An 18314-nucleotide genomic window follows, 5' to 3' on the forward strand; every position below is an offset into this window, starting at 1 on the left:
GTCCTCCAGGCAGCGGGCAGTGTGCGGCAAGAGGGCCTGGAGTCTCACTGCAGCCCAGCGAGGAGGTGAGCCTGGGTAGGAGGGGCTGCAGGAAGGAGCACCTACTGTGTGCTTTGCAAGTGGGGAAACAGCTCAGAGAGGGGAGACTTCTTGACTGAAGCCACACCTCCCCAGGTGGCCTCACTGGGCTCGACCCTGGCATAGACCTCCTCAGTGACCCTTTCACAAAGGTTTTAGGATCAAGACCCTCAACATGGATGCTGTGTTGCCCTGACCGGTTTGGCTCAGTGGATAGAGCATTGGCCTGCGGACTGAAGGGTCCCAGGCTCGATTCCGGTCAAGGGCATGTACCTTGGTTGCAGGCACATCCCCAGTAGTGGGTGTGCAGGAGGCAGCTGATCGATGTTTCTCTCTCATCAATGTTTCTGACTCTCTATCCTTCTCCCTTCCTCTCTTTAAAAAAATCAATAAAATATATTAAAAACAAAAACAAAGAACATGGATGTTGTGGCCCACAGGGCTCGCTCCCGCCCCTGCACTCTCGCCACATCATGTGCACTAGCGGTCCTTGTCCTCCTCCTCCTCCATGTGGCTAACTCCTAAGACCTCAGCCTTCCCAGCCTCCCTAAGTCCCGTCCCCAATTCTGTCCTCACAGCTCCATGTTCCCAGTGTCAAAGCACAGTCACTACTGGGCATTCCCATTCATTGGTGGGACACTGAACCTCCTGGGCTCCAGGAAGGCCTAAGTCCTTTCTAGTTCACCAATGCATCCCAGCACCTGGAACGGACCCTCAAATGCCTATGGGGTGAATGGACAAATGGGGGCCCACATTTATGGAGAAAACCAAAGCTCAGAAGTGACCTTCCCAGAGTCTACAGGTCTCTGACCCACAGGACTGCCGGTGAGACTTCCGCTGGAGGTCCTCTGGTCCAACCTAACACTCCGCCTCCAACACAGCAGGAGTCCCTGCCTCCGCGTGCACATCTTGGGCAAAGCTGCCTGCTCCACATCCCTGCATGATGCTGAGACCTGCCTCCTCCACCACGTCTTCCAAGAACCAAAGAAGCCACACTGTCCGGAAAAGAGCAGGGTAAGGGGCAGAGAATCCACAACGTGGGTCCGTGGATCAGTCAAGAATGAAGACGTCCAGGAGCACTCCAGATAGAACATTTGGGGCACAGGAGAAAGTGGGGGGGGGTCATCCTCACTCAGCTGTGAGGACAGAACTGGGTCCTGGCCTGCATATCCTCACAAACAGCCCCTTCTGGGACACAAAGGAGTGAGTACTGGTCAGTTAGGCCAAAAAGATCCCCCAGGAGAAAGGGAGCCCCAGGGAGGCCTGGCTGCTGGAGGGCAGTCACCACTGTGGGCTCATCCTGCTGGGACCAGTCATTCCTGCCTGGCACCTGGACTCTGGCTGTCCTGACACTGCCATCTTCCACATGGACCTTCAGACACATGCTCCAAGTGCATCCATAGAGCTGTGCTCTGGGCAACATGTTACATCTGCCTGCCATGTCTTGCCCATTGTCACCTGGTGGATGGAGCGGTGTTGATCCTCTGCATGCCAGCTCCACTGTCAGCCCCTGACCACCCACACAGAAGCAGGTCTTCCTTTGTCTCCCCTGAACACAGAGTACATGGCACACCTGTACTGACAACTTGCTACATGTGGGCATGGGATGCCTGTGACAGGAAACCAATGAACAGCAGGGCTTTCAAACTACGTAAGGTGTATACAGGAGGCCACATTTTCCAAAGCAGAACTCCACACATGTGCCCTGAAATAAGGTTTTCACATTGTTTCCAGGCGCAAAGGACAGTTTCAGAAACGCAAACAATGCTTTCCCAGGGTTCCAACAGCTGCAACGTGCCACTCCTCACAAAGGCCCACACTGACATAATCCACCCAGGTGCTTGCTCCTAACAGGGTGCTGGCTCTCAGCACCCAGGCTCCGCCCAGGCCCTGCCCAATCACTGACCAGCACACTAGCCCGTTGTCTCCCTCTGTCACCCAGAACCCCCAGGCCCACCCTAGTCCAGCCTCCTATTGCCTGGTCAAAGGTACTGGCCTCCACTTTCCCCAAAGCCTAGTCTCTATGCTGCCATCGCAAACTGTGACTTGGGCCACAGCTCTTCTTGCCCTGCAATGGCTGCCTATCCCTCAGGGAAGAGCCCCCACTTACCTTTCCTCCCACCTCCCTCCTGTCTGTGGGACTCAGCCATTCCTAGAACAAGCCCTCTCCTCTCTGACTCTTTCCTACCTGGATGCCTATCACCTCCTCTACCTGACTCTCAACCCATCCTCCAGGCCTGCCCCAGTCCTCAGAGCACATCTGCCAATCTGGGGCCTGCAGCATCCCAGAGCCTGCCTGGCCTTCCACCCCACACACGGCCTGCTCACTACAGCACTCACCCACCCAGCCCTCTACCCCAAACAGAAGCTGCTCTTGTCCACTAAGCTTAGAACCACTGCCAGCCTGGCCAGACCAGAGCAGTCCCTCCCAGACACCGCCAGTTCTGAGGACACAAGCCATAGATGGAGTTTTCTTCACACATCCAGGAAGCTGCAGGAAACTAACCCTAACAAGACAGGAACTAACCCAGGGTCAGTCCCGACAGCCAGGAAAGGAAAACTAGCATGGGACTGGCATCCCTGGGCAGCCGCCACCTTCGGCCTGACTCGTGACAGGGAAGCCCCGGCAAGGAGGAGCAGGGACGGTTACCACAGTCCTAGGTGCTGGCTCCCTTAAGTGGGTGGGGAGTAGGCACTCCTGCCACGCCAGCTGGCTTCCAGGGTTCCAGGGGCCCTGTTTCCCCCGGCCCAGTTCCCACTCCCGGCTGCCTGGCTTTATGACTTCACATGCTGAAGTCACGTGGAGATAATGCTGAGCATTCCACTAGTCCAGGGCAGCCCAGCCAGACGGCTCCCCGCACTGTAAATGAGGACAATGCCTGCTGGCCCACGTGGGGAGGGGATGTAGAGGGCAGTGGCGCCCGCCACTCCTGGCACCATGGATGATGCTGCGGTCCTAAGGAAAAAGGGTTACATCGTGGGTATCAATCTTGGCAAGGGCTCCTACGCAAAAGTCAAATCAGCCTACTCTGAGCGCCTCAAGTTCAATGTGGCGGTCAAGATCATTGACCGCAAGAAAACGCCCTCCGACTTTGTGGAGAGATTCCTTCCTCGGGAGATGGACATCCTGGCGACTGTCAATCATCGCTCCATCATCAAGACCTACGAGATCTTCGAGACCTCAGATGGGCGAATCTACATTGTCATGGAGCTTGGGGTCCAGGGCGACCTCCTCGAGTTCATCAAGTGCCGGGGAGCCCTGCATGAGGATGTGGCACGCAAGATGTTCCGCCAGCTCTCCTCAGCCGTCAAGTACTGCCACGACCTGGACGTCGTCCACCGAGACCTCAAGTGCGAGAACCTTCTCCTTGACAAGGACTTCAACATCAAGCTGTCCGACTTCGGCTTCTCGAAGCGCTGCCTGAGAGACTGCAGCGGGCGCATCATCCTCAGCAAGACCTTCTGTGGGTCGGCGGCATACGCGGCCCCCGAGGTCCTGCAGGGCATCCCCTACCAGCCCAAGGTCTATGACATCTGGAGCCTGGGCGTGATCCTCTACATCATGGTCTGTGGCTCCATGCCCTACGACGACTCCGACATCAAGAAGATGCTGCGCATCCAGAAGGAGCACCGCGTGGACTTCCCGCGCTCCAAGAACCTGACGGGTGAGTGCAAGGACCTCATCTACCGCATCCTGCAGCCGGACGTCAACCGGCGGCTGCACATCGACGAGATCCTCAGCCACTCGTGGCTGCAGCCCCCCAAGCCCAAAGCCATGTCTTCCGCCTCCTTCAAGAAGGATGGTGAGGGCAAGTATCGGGCCGACTGCAAACTGGACACGCGGCCAGGCTCATGCCCCGAGCACCGGCCTGAGCACCGGCCTGAGCACCGGCCCGAGCACCGGCCCGATCACAAGCTGGGGGCCAAAACCCAGCACCGGCTGCATGTGGTGCCCGAGAATGAGGACAAAATGGAGGACAGGCTGGCCGAGACCTCCAGGGCAAAAGAACACCATGTCTCCGGAGCCGGAGCCGAGGTGGGGAAGGCAGGTACCTAGGGTGCAGATGGCTGGGGGGCGTGGTGCACAGTGGCGCCCACGTACACTAAGTAGGCAGGTAGGAGCTGAAGAAGGCACAGGTGCAAGGAACAAGTAAAATCTGTCAATTAAACCACTATTTTGATTACGTTCTATTAGCTTTCTTCTACTTGGTAGCAAAGACATTAATGACTAACCAGCAAATAAACCACAAAGTGTAAACAAGCATTGAGAGTGCCCCCTGAGGAGTCTTTCTCTCCAGGACTCAGCCAACCACCCTCCTTGCGGCGCAGCGTCTCCAGCATAGGGGTCCAGGGACTGGGGTTCAGGCACAAGTTCTCACGGGGAGGCCTGTGGACAAGGAGATTGCAGCCCTGGACCACCTTGCCAGGCTCCCACTGGTCTCCCTGACTTGCCGGTGCCCAAAGCCTCCAGGGCTCGCCAGGTGCATGTTCCCCCACCTCGGGTGCAGCACAGCACTCTGACCCCATCCCACTTCCTCAGACAGCCCTTCCTCAAAGTCTTCCTCCCCTCGCCCCTGGAGGATCCCCTTCATCCTCCAGGCAGGCAACCCCAGCCAAGATCTCTGACCTGCACCCCCTCCGCTGCATCCTGGTCACTCCACACAGCAGCCCTATCTTGTCACCCAGGGCACACTCCCAACAGGCCAGCCACGTACTGGAAGTGGTCAGCATCTGGCCTTAGGTGGCCTTGACTGGACGTCTCTCTCTGCATCTCACTCAAGCCCGCTCAGACCTCTGCTTTCCCATTTCCTGGGGAAACCCTCAGGCCCAAGGCCACTCTTCCCCATGCGGGAAAAGTACCAAAACCCACACTTTGCAGTCCCAGACCTTGGTCCAAGCTCACCCGCTAAGCCCACCCCAGTCCCCTTGGTGGGTCACAGGGCACAGCCAGGACTTGGCCCCTGGAGTTTGCAGGAACTCACCGTCGAGGAGTGCAGGCTGGCGGTGTCCAGAAGGCAGCAGGCTCTGCACCAGCCTCCGGAGGCTAATGGCACTCAGGAGGGCAGAAGAGGACCAATGCAGGAGGACTCAGGAAGATGGCCTAGTGCAAGGGCTGGGTGTGCTCGAAGCAGGACTCCAGTCTGAGGGGTTCCAGGTTGCCTCCCTGAGCAGCGAGCCCCCAAGGGCACAATCTGACCCCACTTGAGGCAGAAGAGACCCATTTGGCAAGCAGCCATGGTCTTGGGCCCCCCAACTCCATGGGAAGCAGCTGGTCCTAGACCTTCTGGGGGTTGGGCACCAATACACTCAGACTGCCAAGCCAGTGCTGGCTGGTGGTGTAAATGGTGCTGCATGAGGCAGGCCCCATTGCTTGACACGGTGGTCCAGGTTACTGTTACCCGGGGCTACTACTGGTGGGAGTGACGAGGTGAGATTGGTCACTCAGCATCCTGAGACTGGCAGTGCTGGAGCATGGGGGAGCTGGGGAGGGGGCAGGAAGATGGAGACAGCCCTGCCCCATCTGAGCTAGAAACCAGGTGCTTAGAAGTCATAGTGAAGCCACTGGGAAGGAACCTCACACAGGAGTGTGGCCTGACACCTATGTAGGACCCATGCAGCCCTGGGCCCAGAGCTCCAGGTGAACCCTAGAGGCTGAGTTCCCAAGAGCTCCGTCCTTCACTCAGAGGAACAGAATTTGAGGTGGGGGTCACAGGGGACCAACATGCTGTGAGCTCAGCTCAGGTTTTAAGCCCAGGAGTGCCACAGAAAGCAATTCAGGTGGACTCAGGAAAGGTGAGACACCTAGCCCTCCAAGCGTATCTTCTCCCATAATCCTGAGACCTCGATGCAAGCAAAGGGACAGCCCTGCAGACTGTGCTATGTGTTCTTTAATTCCTGTTAAATAGAAATGGGCAGGGGTTCCATAGAAAAAAGTACCAGCAAAGCCCTGGGATGCATCCAAGGGCCATGGGGTGGGTCCTGTGCCAGCCTGGCTGTGACATGGCACCTTTCTTCTGTGGCTCCTGGGACAGTCACTGCTTTTGGCCCGGGCCTGGGTCCCCAAAAGGCCGGAGTCCTCTGCTGAATGGACAGCTGCCCTGCAGGCTCCACAAATATCCCGTGAGCCCAGCCCGGGCCTGGCCCTAGAAGAAGTCTGAGGCTTTGCGCCGGGCAGGGAGCTGCAGCAGGTTGTCTGTGATGGAGGCCGGGTCCTGGCTGAGGGGGGTGCGTGTGGCCGAGCCAGGAGCTGGTGTGCTCGTCGGGGTCTGGGGCCCGCCGGCCGGGGTCTTGAGGTGGGCTGAGCGTGCTGGGGACGGTGTGTAGCTGGCCCGCAGGGCCCGGTCTGTGTACTTGCTGGCTGTTCTGCTCACAAGGCGCTGCAGGGCTGGGGACATGGCGGGGCTCAGGCCTTTGGGGGTGAGGCTGGGATAGAGGGGGTGAGCAAGAGAGGTAGATTAGGCCTGATGGGGCACCGCCAACAACAGGGCCTGCCACAGCTCCATAGGAAGACAGACGGGAGACTCCTGGTCATTCTGGGCTGAGGACATCAGTGACCTGGCATACAAGTGTGGCCAAACTTGAGGTGGAGTGCTGGTGCTGCCCTTGGCCATGGGGCTGGGGTGGACCCCAATTTTCTCTAAGGGGAATGATGACATCCATGATCACAGGTCTGACAAGCGCTCATAGTGGGACAACAGGCTTACGGTACCTTTTAGGGATGTGCCTGAGAGGCTGAAGAAAAAAACGAAGGGGGCCCCCACATCCCGGTTCATACAGGGCCTCACTCCGGGCCAGGGGAGCTGCCACAGGACCCATTGAAGGACACCTGGGGCTGCCCTGAAGACCGAATGTCCACACTGTTGGGGGTGGGGTTGAGTGGGAGCAGGGAGAAACCCATGGGGGTCAGACAGCCCTCACCTGGCCAGGTTCTCCGTCACTCTCCGCAAGGCCTCCTGCTTCTTGGCCCGGTTCTTGGCAGCAGCCTCGTTGGCCATCTTCAGCCCCAGCCGCTCCCTGCGGCCCGGCTCTAAGATCTACAAAGTAGGTGTGTGAGCGCTCACTGAGCTGGACAGCCCCTCACTGCTGGAAGGGCTGACTCTTCCCATGGCCCCCACCATCTCAACAACCCAACACCACCTCTCCTAAAAGCCCCTGAAGGCTTTCAACCGGCTAGCCAGAGCTGCCCACCTGCCATCACGGTGCTCTCAAAGCCAGCACTGCTGAGTTAGGAACCTCACAATCTTTTAGAAAAGAGGGTCTTGTTTTAATCTGCTTCCCTCTGATTATCTTTGTCTTACCAACTTTCTGTATTTCTTTTGAGAACTTCCCAAAATGTGTCCTTGGCCTATTTTTCTAACAAGGTGCTTACCTTGGTTTTTTGTTTGTTTAGCTTTATTTACTTATTAGAGGCCTGGCGCACAGGCGGGGTCCCTCAGCCTTGCCAGCAATCAGGGCTAATCGGGGCCATCTCACCCAGTCCTATGTACCTTAAAATCGTATTAAATATTGACCACTATTTTCTTCTGGTTGTTTTATACTTATTGTTTTCCTACTTAACTTTTCCAAGTTTCTGGAATACAATCTGCTATACAGATTAAGGACCTAGTTTACTTCATTTCCAAATTACTACTCAGCACAATTTGAGTTACCATCTCTAACACACCCTAAATTCTGACTTGAACTGAGGTTTGTTTCAAAATTTTTCTTCTTTTCTATTGACCTGTAGGTTCTAGGACCAGTGACACTCTTCTGACAGATCTATTGCTTTAGTATCGGACAGCACAGGTTCCTGTCTTTCCTCTCTCAAATTTTCCTTGCAACCCAGAAAAATGTCAGAACCGAGGTACGAAAAAGCTCTGTGTACGTACTGTCTAGACATGCTACCTCTCTGAACTATCAAGGCAACATGAACTGTACTACACTGGGGAGGCCACACGGCAGAGCCCACACCCTCGGCGGGGGGAGGGCAGTCAGTGGTGTTCTCCTGTGGTTTCTTTGAAAGCTAAGTTACTCCTGGTTATTCTAAATTTCTGCTGCTACAGTGAGTGATACCAATTTTTTTTGTTGCATTTCAAACTGATCATTGCCAGCATTTAAGGGACTGGTTCAAGATGACTGACCCAGCCTTTTACGCAGGCCTTCTGCATCAATCCCAGACTCCACGCCAATGCTTTGGGGTGTCAGAGCAGACGGGGTAATCCTGCACTCTTTGTCTCTGTGACAACACCAACCTCTGTCTCCCTCGACCTCCCGGCACCCCACAGTTGGTACAGGCAGCAGCCAGCACCCAGATAGCAGGACTGCATGCTTCCTCCTCTCACACCATGCCAGTCGCTCAGTTTCCCCAACGAACTGCGTGTAGATCAGAGAACCTCATCTTCCCAATACCTCTCTGGGACCCCACCTGCTTGCCCATTTGCCCACACCATCCTGGGCCACCCCCATCTCTGCAAGAGGCCTCTCTGTGGAAGTGCACAGCCCTTCTGAGGACATACACCCCATCCCACAGAATGCTGGGGTTCCGAGACCCTTCCCAGCCCTCAGCCTGCAGCACAGCCCGAGCTCCGGGTCTGCCTCTGGGACCACCGGTCATCTCTGGGCAGCCCCATCCTCTGGGACTGCAGGCTCAGAGCAGCCACAGCCATTCCCTGCCTCGATGCCTCGGCCCCACCCCACCAGTTCCTCCTTGGCAAAACTATCCATCCACCCACACCTGTCTTCACTGCCCTGGCACCATTGAGAAGTGCAGTGCCTGAGCAGGTGTGCGGCCTGGCACGTGGCACGGCCCACTGGTCAGTTCTGCTCTGACAGTGGCAGCTGGGCCATCCTCTGTGCACTGAGCTGTAGGTGCTCAGAAGACCACACATCCACTTGGGGTCCCACCTGTGCTCCCCTCACCACAACTCACCTTGAAGGCTGGCCCTGGTGTCCTGTCCACGTAGGGGGTTTCTGATCCTTCAACTCTCACTGGTGTGTTCTCAACCTCTCCCCAGGTCATCAACGGAGACTCGTTCACACCTACAGATGGAGAGCCCACAGACACCTCAGGCTAGGGGACCCAGGTGGGAGCACAGCCTGAGCCCTCCCCCACAATGAAGTCCCCCCATCCACCCCAGCTAACAAACACCAAGGCTGGCATCCTTCCACAGGACTCTGGAACCCTGGCTCTCTGCCCTCTGAGAGGGAAACAAGGCCACCATGGGCCCAAGGCAGACCCAAGCCCCTACAGCCAGGCTTAGGGGAGCTCCCTAGAGAAGCTGGGCTGGGTCAGTGAGGTCCCCTTCCTAGCACAGGGCCACCCCAAGGGAAGAGACACTCAGGGGCTTCCAGAGATGCCCTATCTCCCAGGACCCTGGGCAAACCCCCACATGCCCTTGCCTAGAGCACAAGGGCCAGTGCATGGGAGGGCAGAGGGACAGTGTGTGCTGGGAGACCGTCCCCACGGCTCATACACCTGTGTGAGGAGATGCAGGGCCCAGAGGCCCCTCCTTACAGTGCTCTCTGGATTTAGGTTTGTAAGCAGGGTGCTAACATGAGACCCAGAAACATTACCCTAGGACTGAGGGGGCATCCAGCCCCAGCCCAGGCCAGTGGCAGGAGGTAGGCAGCCTGAGAGAGGCACACAGGCTCCTGCAGCTCCCCAAGGCCTATCCTGCCCACCCCACACAGGCCAGGCACGGCCCTTCAGGCCCCAGGTGCAACCAGCCTCCTGAGACAACAACTTGCCTTCCATGCACACCTACATAGGAAGATGTCTGCCTGGCAGCCCACTGGACTACATTGCCCTCACTGCAAATCAGGCCCCAGGCATCCCCCTGCACCCCTCAGCGTGCTCACCACACCAGTCTGTCCAGCAGAGCCCCAACACCCCTGGTTCTGACAAACTCAGTCTGTCCTGCCCAGCTTAGGGCGAGGGACAGACCACCCGGCTAAACAAACCAGGTCCCACACATCTCAGGTCGGGTCTCCTTATAGTCCAGCCCTGTCCCTGTGGATGGGACACTGGGTCCCTGAGTCACACAAGGTGAGGGGCCGTCCCTAGGAGAGCGCCAAGAGTGGCCAGGACCAACCGAGCAGCCCACCTCCCCCCAGGCCGTCCACAGGTGGGCCCGCTTGGCAGCGGGCGCATTTCTCACCAGGGGCAGGAGAAGGGGTGGCAACAAATCCAAATCCGCCCACTCGAGGGGATTCCTGGGGGATCAGCTCCTTGCCATCGGGGCCCACCTTGCCCTGTTTGTGCTGGAACAAGCAGAGAAACTGTGTCAGGGGGCCCACAACCACCCTCCCCATGGCAGATGGGCAGGTGCACAGGAACAAGTAGAAACACTTCCCAAGCCCCGAGGAGCAGAGCCGGGTCTCTGTGGCTGGTAGCCCCATTGGGGAAAAGTAGGAAGGCCCCTGGCCCCTGCAAAGACCTTGAGGACCTGTCAGAGCAGGTATCCAAAGAAGGACGCGCCCCTCTGTCTCCCCCTCCATGCAGGGTGGGGCTCGGCCACACCCCACCTGGGATATTTCCAGGGGCTACACTAACTATGGGTGCCTGCGCTCTGATTTCTTCCCATAAGGCCCCTGTAAGAGCCTCCAGAGCAGTCTCCCCACCTCCTGTCTCCCACCCTTCAACTCCATGATCACCAGAACCGCCGTCACACGGACTCCCACGCTTGGAAATCTGTGCTGTTTGCCACACCAAGCCCCCCACCACAGCCTACCCCTTCCCTACTTACCCCCTCCCACGCCCAGCCCTGCCTGGTGCAGGGAAGCAGGTCTGGCCAGACTGGCCTGGCTCTCAGCAGCTGACTTTGTCTCATGCCCTTGCCCCCCAAGGGAGCTGGCACCGATCTGGACCCACAGAACGTGTCTGACAAAACAGAGCCCCAATGGGAGACCACATGGATCGAGAACACACAGGACCCTGCCACACAGGGGCCCCAAATACTTCTACACTGCTGAACGCTGCCAAGCCCAAGAACTCATTTAAGAGGAATAGTCAAGATCAAAGAAGTCATTTCTGCCCACAGCCAGCCCGCCGCTCACCTGGGCATTGAGGGCAGCAGCCTGCTGCAGCTGAGACCTGCTCAGGGCCTGGCTCAGGGCCTGGCTGAAGGGGTCCCTGAGGAAGCGAGTATTCTTGTGCACCACCTGCCGGGGCTTCTTAAACAGCTGCTCCTCATCAGGGACGCCTGGCAGACCGAGGAGAGATGGCAGCAGATGTCAGGGGGGTACTCAGGGCCTGAGAGAGGCCACATCATTCCCCGCTGAACAGACACAAGGAGCCGACTTCAGTCTCCACATCACAAAACCCGAAGAAAGCTGGGGAGAGCCTCACTCCCTCGCTGACTTCCCACACAGACCCACCTGCCCCAAACAGACCAGGACCCCTCGGAGGCCCAGAATACTAGGGAACAGAGACACACGTCTTGGAGGCCGGATCCAAACGCCCAGCCCTGCCCACGCCGCCTGCTCACCCTCTGGGTAGTACATGAGGGAATTCTTGGCCTTGTATTTCCAGGTCTCTACGCCGGCCTGGCTGCTCTCAATGGCTTGGTGCTCTGCCGACGGGAGGGCAAGATTATCTTTCTGCCTCTGCATCGCATAAGGAAAAGCGAGGGTCAGAGCGCCCTAGGCACTGTGCCCTGGCCCTGGGACTTGGCCACCCCAACAGAGGGTGCTGCTGCCCCTGCACCCAGGCATACCTTCTCAAACTCCTCCTCGGCCTGGTAGAGCCAGGCATGGCGTGCCCGGCTCTTCTCCTTGGCCACCTCCATGATCTCCTGGAAGGAGGCGTTGTCCTCGCTTGTGTACCGGCTCAGGAAGACATCCAGGCTGGGCAGGGGCTCCTTCTCCTCCTCCTCTCCAGCCTCTCCTGCTCAGGGGTAAAGGGAGGAGGGGGGTGACACAGAACCATAAATGGCACAAACACCACTTTGCATTCTGTGGGTCCCGGGAACCGCACTTACCTACAAGCAGGGCTAGAACTCTCACACCTGGTCCTGGGTCTGGTTGTGAGAGCCCACACTGCCAGACAACTCCCCACCCGGGGGCAGAATCAACCACCCCAAGTGCCCAGGGAGCCTTCAGTGGCTCTCCTCATCTGCTGGATGCCAAGTGAAGTGTGCGATCTGACTCAGACTGGAAGGGGAGCACCCACGCACAGGTTTGCCCAGGGTCCTGGGAGACATGGCAGCTCTGGAAGCCCCTGAGTGTCCCTTCCCTTGGGGTGGGGTGCCATCTGTGACCCAGGTGGGGGTGAGCCCGGAGCCCTGCCACCCACTGCAGCCATCCCCCCAAACCAGGGTACAGTCCAGCTAACAAACACCAAGGCTGGCAGCTGGCCTTCTATCCTTCCCCAGGATTCTGGAACCCTGACATCTCTGCCCTCTGGGAAGGAAACAAGGCCACTATGTGCCCAAGGCAGGCCCAGGCCCCTACAGCCATGGGGCTTAACTTGGAGGAGGGGCGCTCCCTAGAGAAGCTGGACTGGGTCAGCGAGGGCCCCTTCCTAGCGCAGGGCAAGGAGAGTCTCCTAGGGAACACTGACCATGTGACAGAAAGAGGGCACTCACCATCACCATCCTCCAGGCCCTGGCCTCGGCCCTGGGGCTTCTGGCCCACCACTCCAGTCCCTGTGTGCACCTCAGGGGTTTCAAACGTGGCTGGAGTCACATCTGGGGAAAGGGAGGAAATGGGGATTAGAGCGAACCTGAGGCAACAGTTCAGAGATCGATCCCGTCTGTGCCGCCCACAGGCGTCCTCTTACAGGGCGGCGGGGGCTCTCGGGACATCTTGCCCAGAGCAGAGCCAAACTTGATGGCAATCTGGCGCATCCGTTCCAGGTCTCCATTCTCCTCGGCCTCCAGATATTCCTTCTGTGCCTGCAGCTTCTCCACGTCAGGAAAGAAGTCCCTCTGGATGACTGTCTGGAGGCCCTGTCAGGAGAGATCAGAGCAAGAGTCAGAGCTGCCATCCAGGCTCACCTGCTTCTGTCAACTGATGCACACGCTAAGGCCATTGCTGACCATCTGCCCCCCACCTCTGTCCAGCCCAATGCTCCCGAGTTTAGGGGCATCTTCTGATGAGGACAACGTCCCTGCCATGGTCGGGGAGCTCGGTTGGAGCATCCTCCCAGTGTGCCAGGGTTGTGGGTTTGAGCCCCGGTTAGGGAGTCAACCAATGAATGTATAAGTGGGTGGAACAATAAGTCCATGTTTTCTTCACTCTCCCAAGTCAATAAATAAATAAAAATAGCATTTTAAAAAATATCCCATGTGGCTGTAACATCTAACATTACTAAATGCTCCTCTGATTGTCATGAAGCCGTTCTCTCTCCCTTACTAACTGGTCATTCTCATTCTCATCTGCTGGCCCCACTTCCACACCTGCTGGACCAAGGTTTTCATCAGGTTGGTGCAACTGAAGCTGGGGACAAGGCAGATTGCCACCTTCACTCCAACAGTGAGCTCCTGTTTCCAATGTAAGACCTCAGTGACGTCTGGGTCCTTTACCTGGATGACTTCAGACACACACACACACCCGCCACCAGCACGAATTGTGATCCCCAACCCTGCACCTCCAGCCAGACCTTGCTCCTCATCTGTACATTTGCGCACCCAGCTGTCCACTAACGCCCCCTGTCTGTACAGCCTAGAAGCCTCCCAAACTTAACCGGTCCCACACCAAACACATCCTCCAATCGCCTCCTCTAGCCTGTTTGCGGTAGATTTCAAGATGCCGCCACAATCGCAGGACTCCCAGCCTTTGCACTCGCCATTGCCGCTCTCTAGGTCCTCTTTGCCACTGGCCTTCCAAACTCACTCACGCGTTCATAGAAAACCTTGTTTCCCTAATCCCCCACACATAAAGCAGCGCTGCCTCCTCTCTCGCCTACAACACTGCTTCCTCCATCACGGACACCCACCCCCTTCTGCACTGTGCTTATTTGGCTCTCGGACCGTCCAAACCCCAAGGGCAGGGACTCGGGCTGCTTCACCTCGGCGAGAGGAGGAGAGTGCCTCAACCAGTGTGGCGGGGGGAACCCCAGAGGAGCGCGAGGGGGGGTGGGGTGGGAGGGGAGGACCCAGAAGTCGCTGGCGTCCGCGCCGAGGTCTTACCTCGATGTACTCTTCCTCGTCCAAGACCTTTTGCTTCCTCGTCACACCCCCGGCCTCCCCAGCCGCCCGCTTTCTCCCGGGCCCGGACGCGGTGGAAAGCAGCAGGGCCCGGGGAGACGCTCTGGGCGTCTCCATCGCTATCCCAGGACTGCTCAGAAGGCGCGTCACAGCGTCAGAGGGGCGGGACTGTGCCGGCTGCACCAGCGCTTCCAACAGTTGGCCAATGGGAGAACTGCGCGTTTCGGAGGCCGACCCGCGCGCCGCAATGACGTCACTATAAGCCCTCGCCCTTATGGGAATTGTAGTCTTCTTCCCACCGCTCGCTATTCTTATGTACCTGAGCTGTGGGCACTAGGCGGCGCTGTGGTGGTGGAGGGGTTAAGGGGCGTGTCATTCACTCTAATCGTGAAAAGTTCCTGCATTAAGTAAGGCTTTGGCATCCCGATTTTTGGCAAATAATCACTGCATATGCTTCCATATTATCAACAAAAACACACACTTCAAGAATTTTGGTTATATACACGTTTCAAAGCTTTTATTAAAATTTTATGCAAAAAAAATTTATGCAAGAAAAGAACTCTAAGACAATTTTTGATAGTTCTCTAACAAAAGAAAAAAGAAAGCAAAATATGATGGTTCAATAAAGAAATATCTGGTTAAAATTTTTCAGGTCCCTGGGACGGGGGGGAAGAGGGCAATGGGGTAAGAAAAAAAGAAAATTAAAAAAAAAAATTCAGGTCCCTAAATGCCAGAGTGGGCTCCCAGAAGAGGGTTCATTCTCATTGAAGTGGACCAGAAAATTGCCTAAGCATTTTTCAGGACTGATAATTTCTTCTCAAAAGCAGGTTGAGAATTAATGTCAAAAAAGTAATGTCATCCCAACATGATTTAGTACAATAAGCAGTCATTCCTTTATTCACTGGGGATTCCATGGTGATGGTTCCTGCCCTCACAGAGCTAACAGTCCAATGAGGAAGACAGACTCTGGTTAGGCCATCCCACGAACAAGCTTACAACTGCAGTTGACAGGAGCAAGAACAGAGTTTGTGCTTGAGGAATCTCCAATCGGGGAAAGTTTTCCCGGGCAGGGGGTGACTGCAGATCCAAATGATGAACAGGCATTGATCAGGTGGAGAGGGAAAAGCATGAGCAAAGAGCAGCAGGAGGGAGAAGACCTTTGGAAATACAGAGTACAAGGAGCAGTGAAGTGTGAGATGATGCCAGAGAGGCAGGCCAGGCTGCAATCGATGGAACCTTGTGGGTCATGGGGCAATGGGAAGCCCTTGGAGTGCTGTAGTCAGGGGAGAGGCAGGTTCAGACCTGCAGAGGTTATGCAGAATGAATTAAAAAGGAACCAGAGAGGATAGAAGTGGCAAGACTGAAGGTGGCTGCAACGGTCAAGGTGAGAGATGATGGAGGTTTTCATCAGGTTGGTGCAACTGAAGCTGAGGAGAAGGTAGATGATTCTGGGATTGTTTTTGGAAGTTGAGATCAATTTGCTGTTGGCTTGTGTCTGGTTGGTGAGGGAGAGGCGGGGCCAGGGTAATTGCCTGCCCTTTGGTTCATGCACCTGGTATGTACAGGGGGAAGAGCTTGCCTTCGCAGGACAAGGTGACTTAGAGAGCCTGTGGGCTTCCAGGTAAAGTAGTCAAAGGGACAGTTGGCCATAAATATCTAGTTCTGGGGAGAGGCCTGAGCTGGATATGTAAATGTGGCAGCTGAGAATGGAAGAGATAGACCAGGGTGAAAATGGAGATGAGAGGGGAGTGCCTGAGACTCAGCCTCAAGGATACCTACTAGTATATGTTAACAGCCAGCGGTGGAGGTGAGCCTGCCCAAGAGCAGCTAGAGAGAAAGGAGAAAAATCAAAAGGGCAACATAGTCACCGGTCCCTTGAAGATGGAACTTTAATCCTGGCTGCCTCACACAAAGACAAATAACCGCTCAGCCAAGGAGGGCAAAGGTCCAGTAACCCAGCGAGATGAGAGTGTCCCAGCCAAGGCGGAGCTCCACAGGCCGACTGTGCCGTGGCCAAGGATAAGGCTGGGATTCAGGGAAAAGAGCTCGGTGACAGCCAGAAGTGTGCATGCTGGGAGGCGAGGCAACAGCTGCTGTCTTGGCGGCACCCGGCAGTTTTAGGGCGGCCCTGGCTGGGAACACCATGCCTGCTGGGTGTTGTCTGAGCTGGCCAGCCTTGGACAGTCCCAAGAGCTGCAGCCCTGACTTCTGTGACTTTTATGGAAGAACTGTGTCTCCTGCCAGATACTCCTCCCAAACTCCCTCCAGGACCTGTGTCCTCGAGCCAGAGGAGGGGGTGTTAGGTTCCTTGGGCCCACTGTCTGGGTCTACTTGGGGAGCTGAAGTCACATTTCCACACTATCCTCCAGCCAGGGGGCAGGAAGATGGAAGGGAAAGCAGCCATTTTCAAGGCAGTGTGTGTGTGGGTAGGTCTCCCCAAATGAGCCACTTCTTGTCCTACAGGGTGGCAGAGATTGACTGCTGTGAGGGAGGCAGACACCACAGCATGGAAATCTGCCCCCCAGGGAGGAAGCAAAGGACCCCCCCCCCCCATGAAGCAGCACGTAGAGGCCAGTGCAGGCCTCCAGGGTGCCAGACCAGTACTGGTAGGGCAGTCTGCTCTGCTGAGGGGCACCCTGGTGCAGGATTGAGTACTTACTGGACTGTGCTCCCCAAGACAAGCTGCCCGCCCCCCTCCCTGGGAAGGAGAGAGAAGGGACAGGTTCCGGCTGGGTGTAGGAGTGGAGCCAGGGCAGACTTCGGACTCAACTTCTTTTTGTTTTTGTTTTGTTATCCTCACCCGAGGATTTTTAGAGAGTGGGAGGGAGTGGGGAGAGAGAGAGAGAAATAGCGATGTGAGAGAGACACATCAATTGGTTGCCTCCAACCAGGGCCGGGTCTCGAGCCTGCAACCGAGGTACAGAGGTACCGACATGACAGGAATCGAACCTCTTCAGTCCAAGGGCTAACGCTCTATCTACTGAGCTGAACTAGCTAGGCCTAGACTCCACTGCTTTTGTGGTGTTTTAGCAGCTTGTTTGTTTTTCGTTGTTGCAATAGGCTCACAGGAAAGGTCTGAACATGGAGCTGGCAGCAACCCCAGGATGCACAGGCGTGACCCCGCACCCTGCCTCGGGGGGCTAGAGGCCAGGTCCGGGGGTGCAGAGAGGAGGGAGGCCCGCAGGCCCAGGAAAGAAAGGATTCTAGGTCCCCTCTGGACAGCGGGCAGTTCCTGTCCCCTGGGCGGGTTAGTGCCTGGGAGGAGGGGCGAGGAAGCCGACCTGCTCTGTGCCCGTCCTGCCCCCCAGGCCTCTAGCCCGCTGGCCATTGGGCAGCAGAGCGCACCTGGGTCCTCCGTGTTCTCTCCTTTCACGAGCAGGCGGCGCAGGGACACTCACAGGATCCTCACGCCAGGGCACAGGAGGACAGGACTGCCGTCTCTCCGAGCCGGCCCGAGGCGGCCAGGCCGAGGAGCAGCTGGCGAGGATCAGCATCTGTCCTTGGGGGGCTTCTTGGCTCCTGGCAGGAGCCTCGCAGCCGCAGACGCCCGCTTCTGGTGTCGCCATTTGGCCCGGCGGTTCTTGAACCAAACCTGAGGAGGAGGAGCTGCTCAGGCAGGACCCGCGTCCGCCGGGCTCCCAGAGGTGCGGGTCCTGCTGGGCTCCCATGGGGTGGGGGTCCCGCCGGGCTCCCAGAGGTGCGGGTCCTGCTGGGCTCCCATGGGGTGGGGGTCCCGCCGGGCTCCCAGAGGTGCGGGTCCCGCCGGGCTCCCATGGGGTGCGGGTCCCGCCGGGCTCCCAGAGGTGCGGGTCCCGCCGGGCTCCCAGAGGTGCGGGGGTCCCGCCGGGATCCCATAGGTGCGGGTCCCGCCGGGCTCCCATTGAGGGGGTGGTCCCGCCGGGCTCCCAGAGGTGCGGGTCCCGCCGGGCGTGAGGGCGGACGAGCGCTACGGAGCAGGCGTGGGGTAGCAGCTGCGGCCACGGTCCGGGTCGTGGGGACCGGAACCCCTTTCCCACGCGGACCAGCCATCCCTCCCCAATCCTCTTCCACCCCCGTCTCCGCCCCGCGGGGTCAGGGCGCCCCTCCTGCTGCTCGTTGTCTTCTGAGCTT

At 57.4% G+C, this 18314-nt stretch overlaps 2 protein-coding genes across 2 annotated transcripts; one reads left to right on the forward strand and one right to left on the reverse strand.

The window, feature by feature from the left end:
- Positions 1-1432: 1432 nt before the first annotated feature.
- Positions 1433-4460, forward strand: TSSK2 (testis specific serine kinase 2). The gene has a single exon (XM_014465036.2). The coding sequence runs from the start codon at positions 3017-3019 to the stop codon at positions 4133-4135; it is 1119 nt and encodes a 372-aa protein (XP_014320522.1). The 5' UTR covers positions 1433-3016; the 3' UTR covers positions 4136-4460.
- A 1488-nt stretch (positions 4461-5948) lies between these two features.
- On the reverse strand, positions 5949-14360 carry ESS2 (ess-2 splicing factor homolog). Its single transcript, XM_006099538.3, has 10 exons — positions 14187-14360; positions 12836-13004; positions 12642-12743; positions 11772-11941; positions 11544-11661; positions 11113-11258; positions 10215-10317; positions 8987-9096; positions 6997-7112; positions 5949-6501 (listed from the first exon to the last, which is right to left on the reverse strand). Exons 1-10 carry the CDS (start codon positions 14319-14321, stop codon positions 6222-6224), a joined length of 1449 nt encoding a protein of 482 aa, XP_006099600.1. The 5' UTR covers positions 14322-14360; the 3' UTR covers positions 5949-6221.
- Positions 14361-18314: the final 3954 nt, after the last annotated feature.

Source organism: Myotis lucifugus, unplaced genomic scaffold (genome assembly GCF_000147115.1).
Source record: "Myotis lucifugus unplaced genomic scaffold, Myoluc2.0 scaffold_276, whole genome shotgun sequence".
In the NCBI taxonomy this organism is placed as follows: Eukaryota; Metazoa; Chordata; class Mammalia; order Chiroptera; family Vespertilionidae; genus Myotis; species Myotis lucifugus.

Bases quoted from the DNA above. Each gene is read 5' to 3' on its own strand.
- ESS2 (XM_006099538.3), bottom strand. From the start codon at position 14,321: ATGGAGACGCCCAGAGCGTCTCCCCGGGCCCTGCTGCTTTCCACCGCG. The intron at 11,942-12,641 runs GTGAGTGCCCTC...ACCCCTGAGCAG, and splicing joins GGGCCTGGAGGATGGTGATG to GAGAGGCTGGAGAGGAGGAG. The intron at 11,662-11,771 runs GTATGCCTGGGT...TATGCGATGCAG, and splicing joins CCGAGGAGGAGTTTGAGAAG to AGGCAGAAAGATAATCTTGC.
- TSSK2 (XM_014465036.2), top strand. From the start codon at position 3,017: ATGGATGATGCTGCGGTCCTAAGGAAAAAGGGTTACATCGTGGGTATC.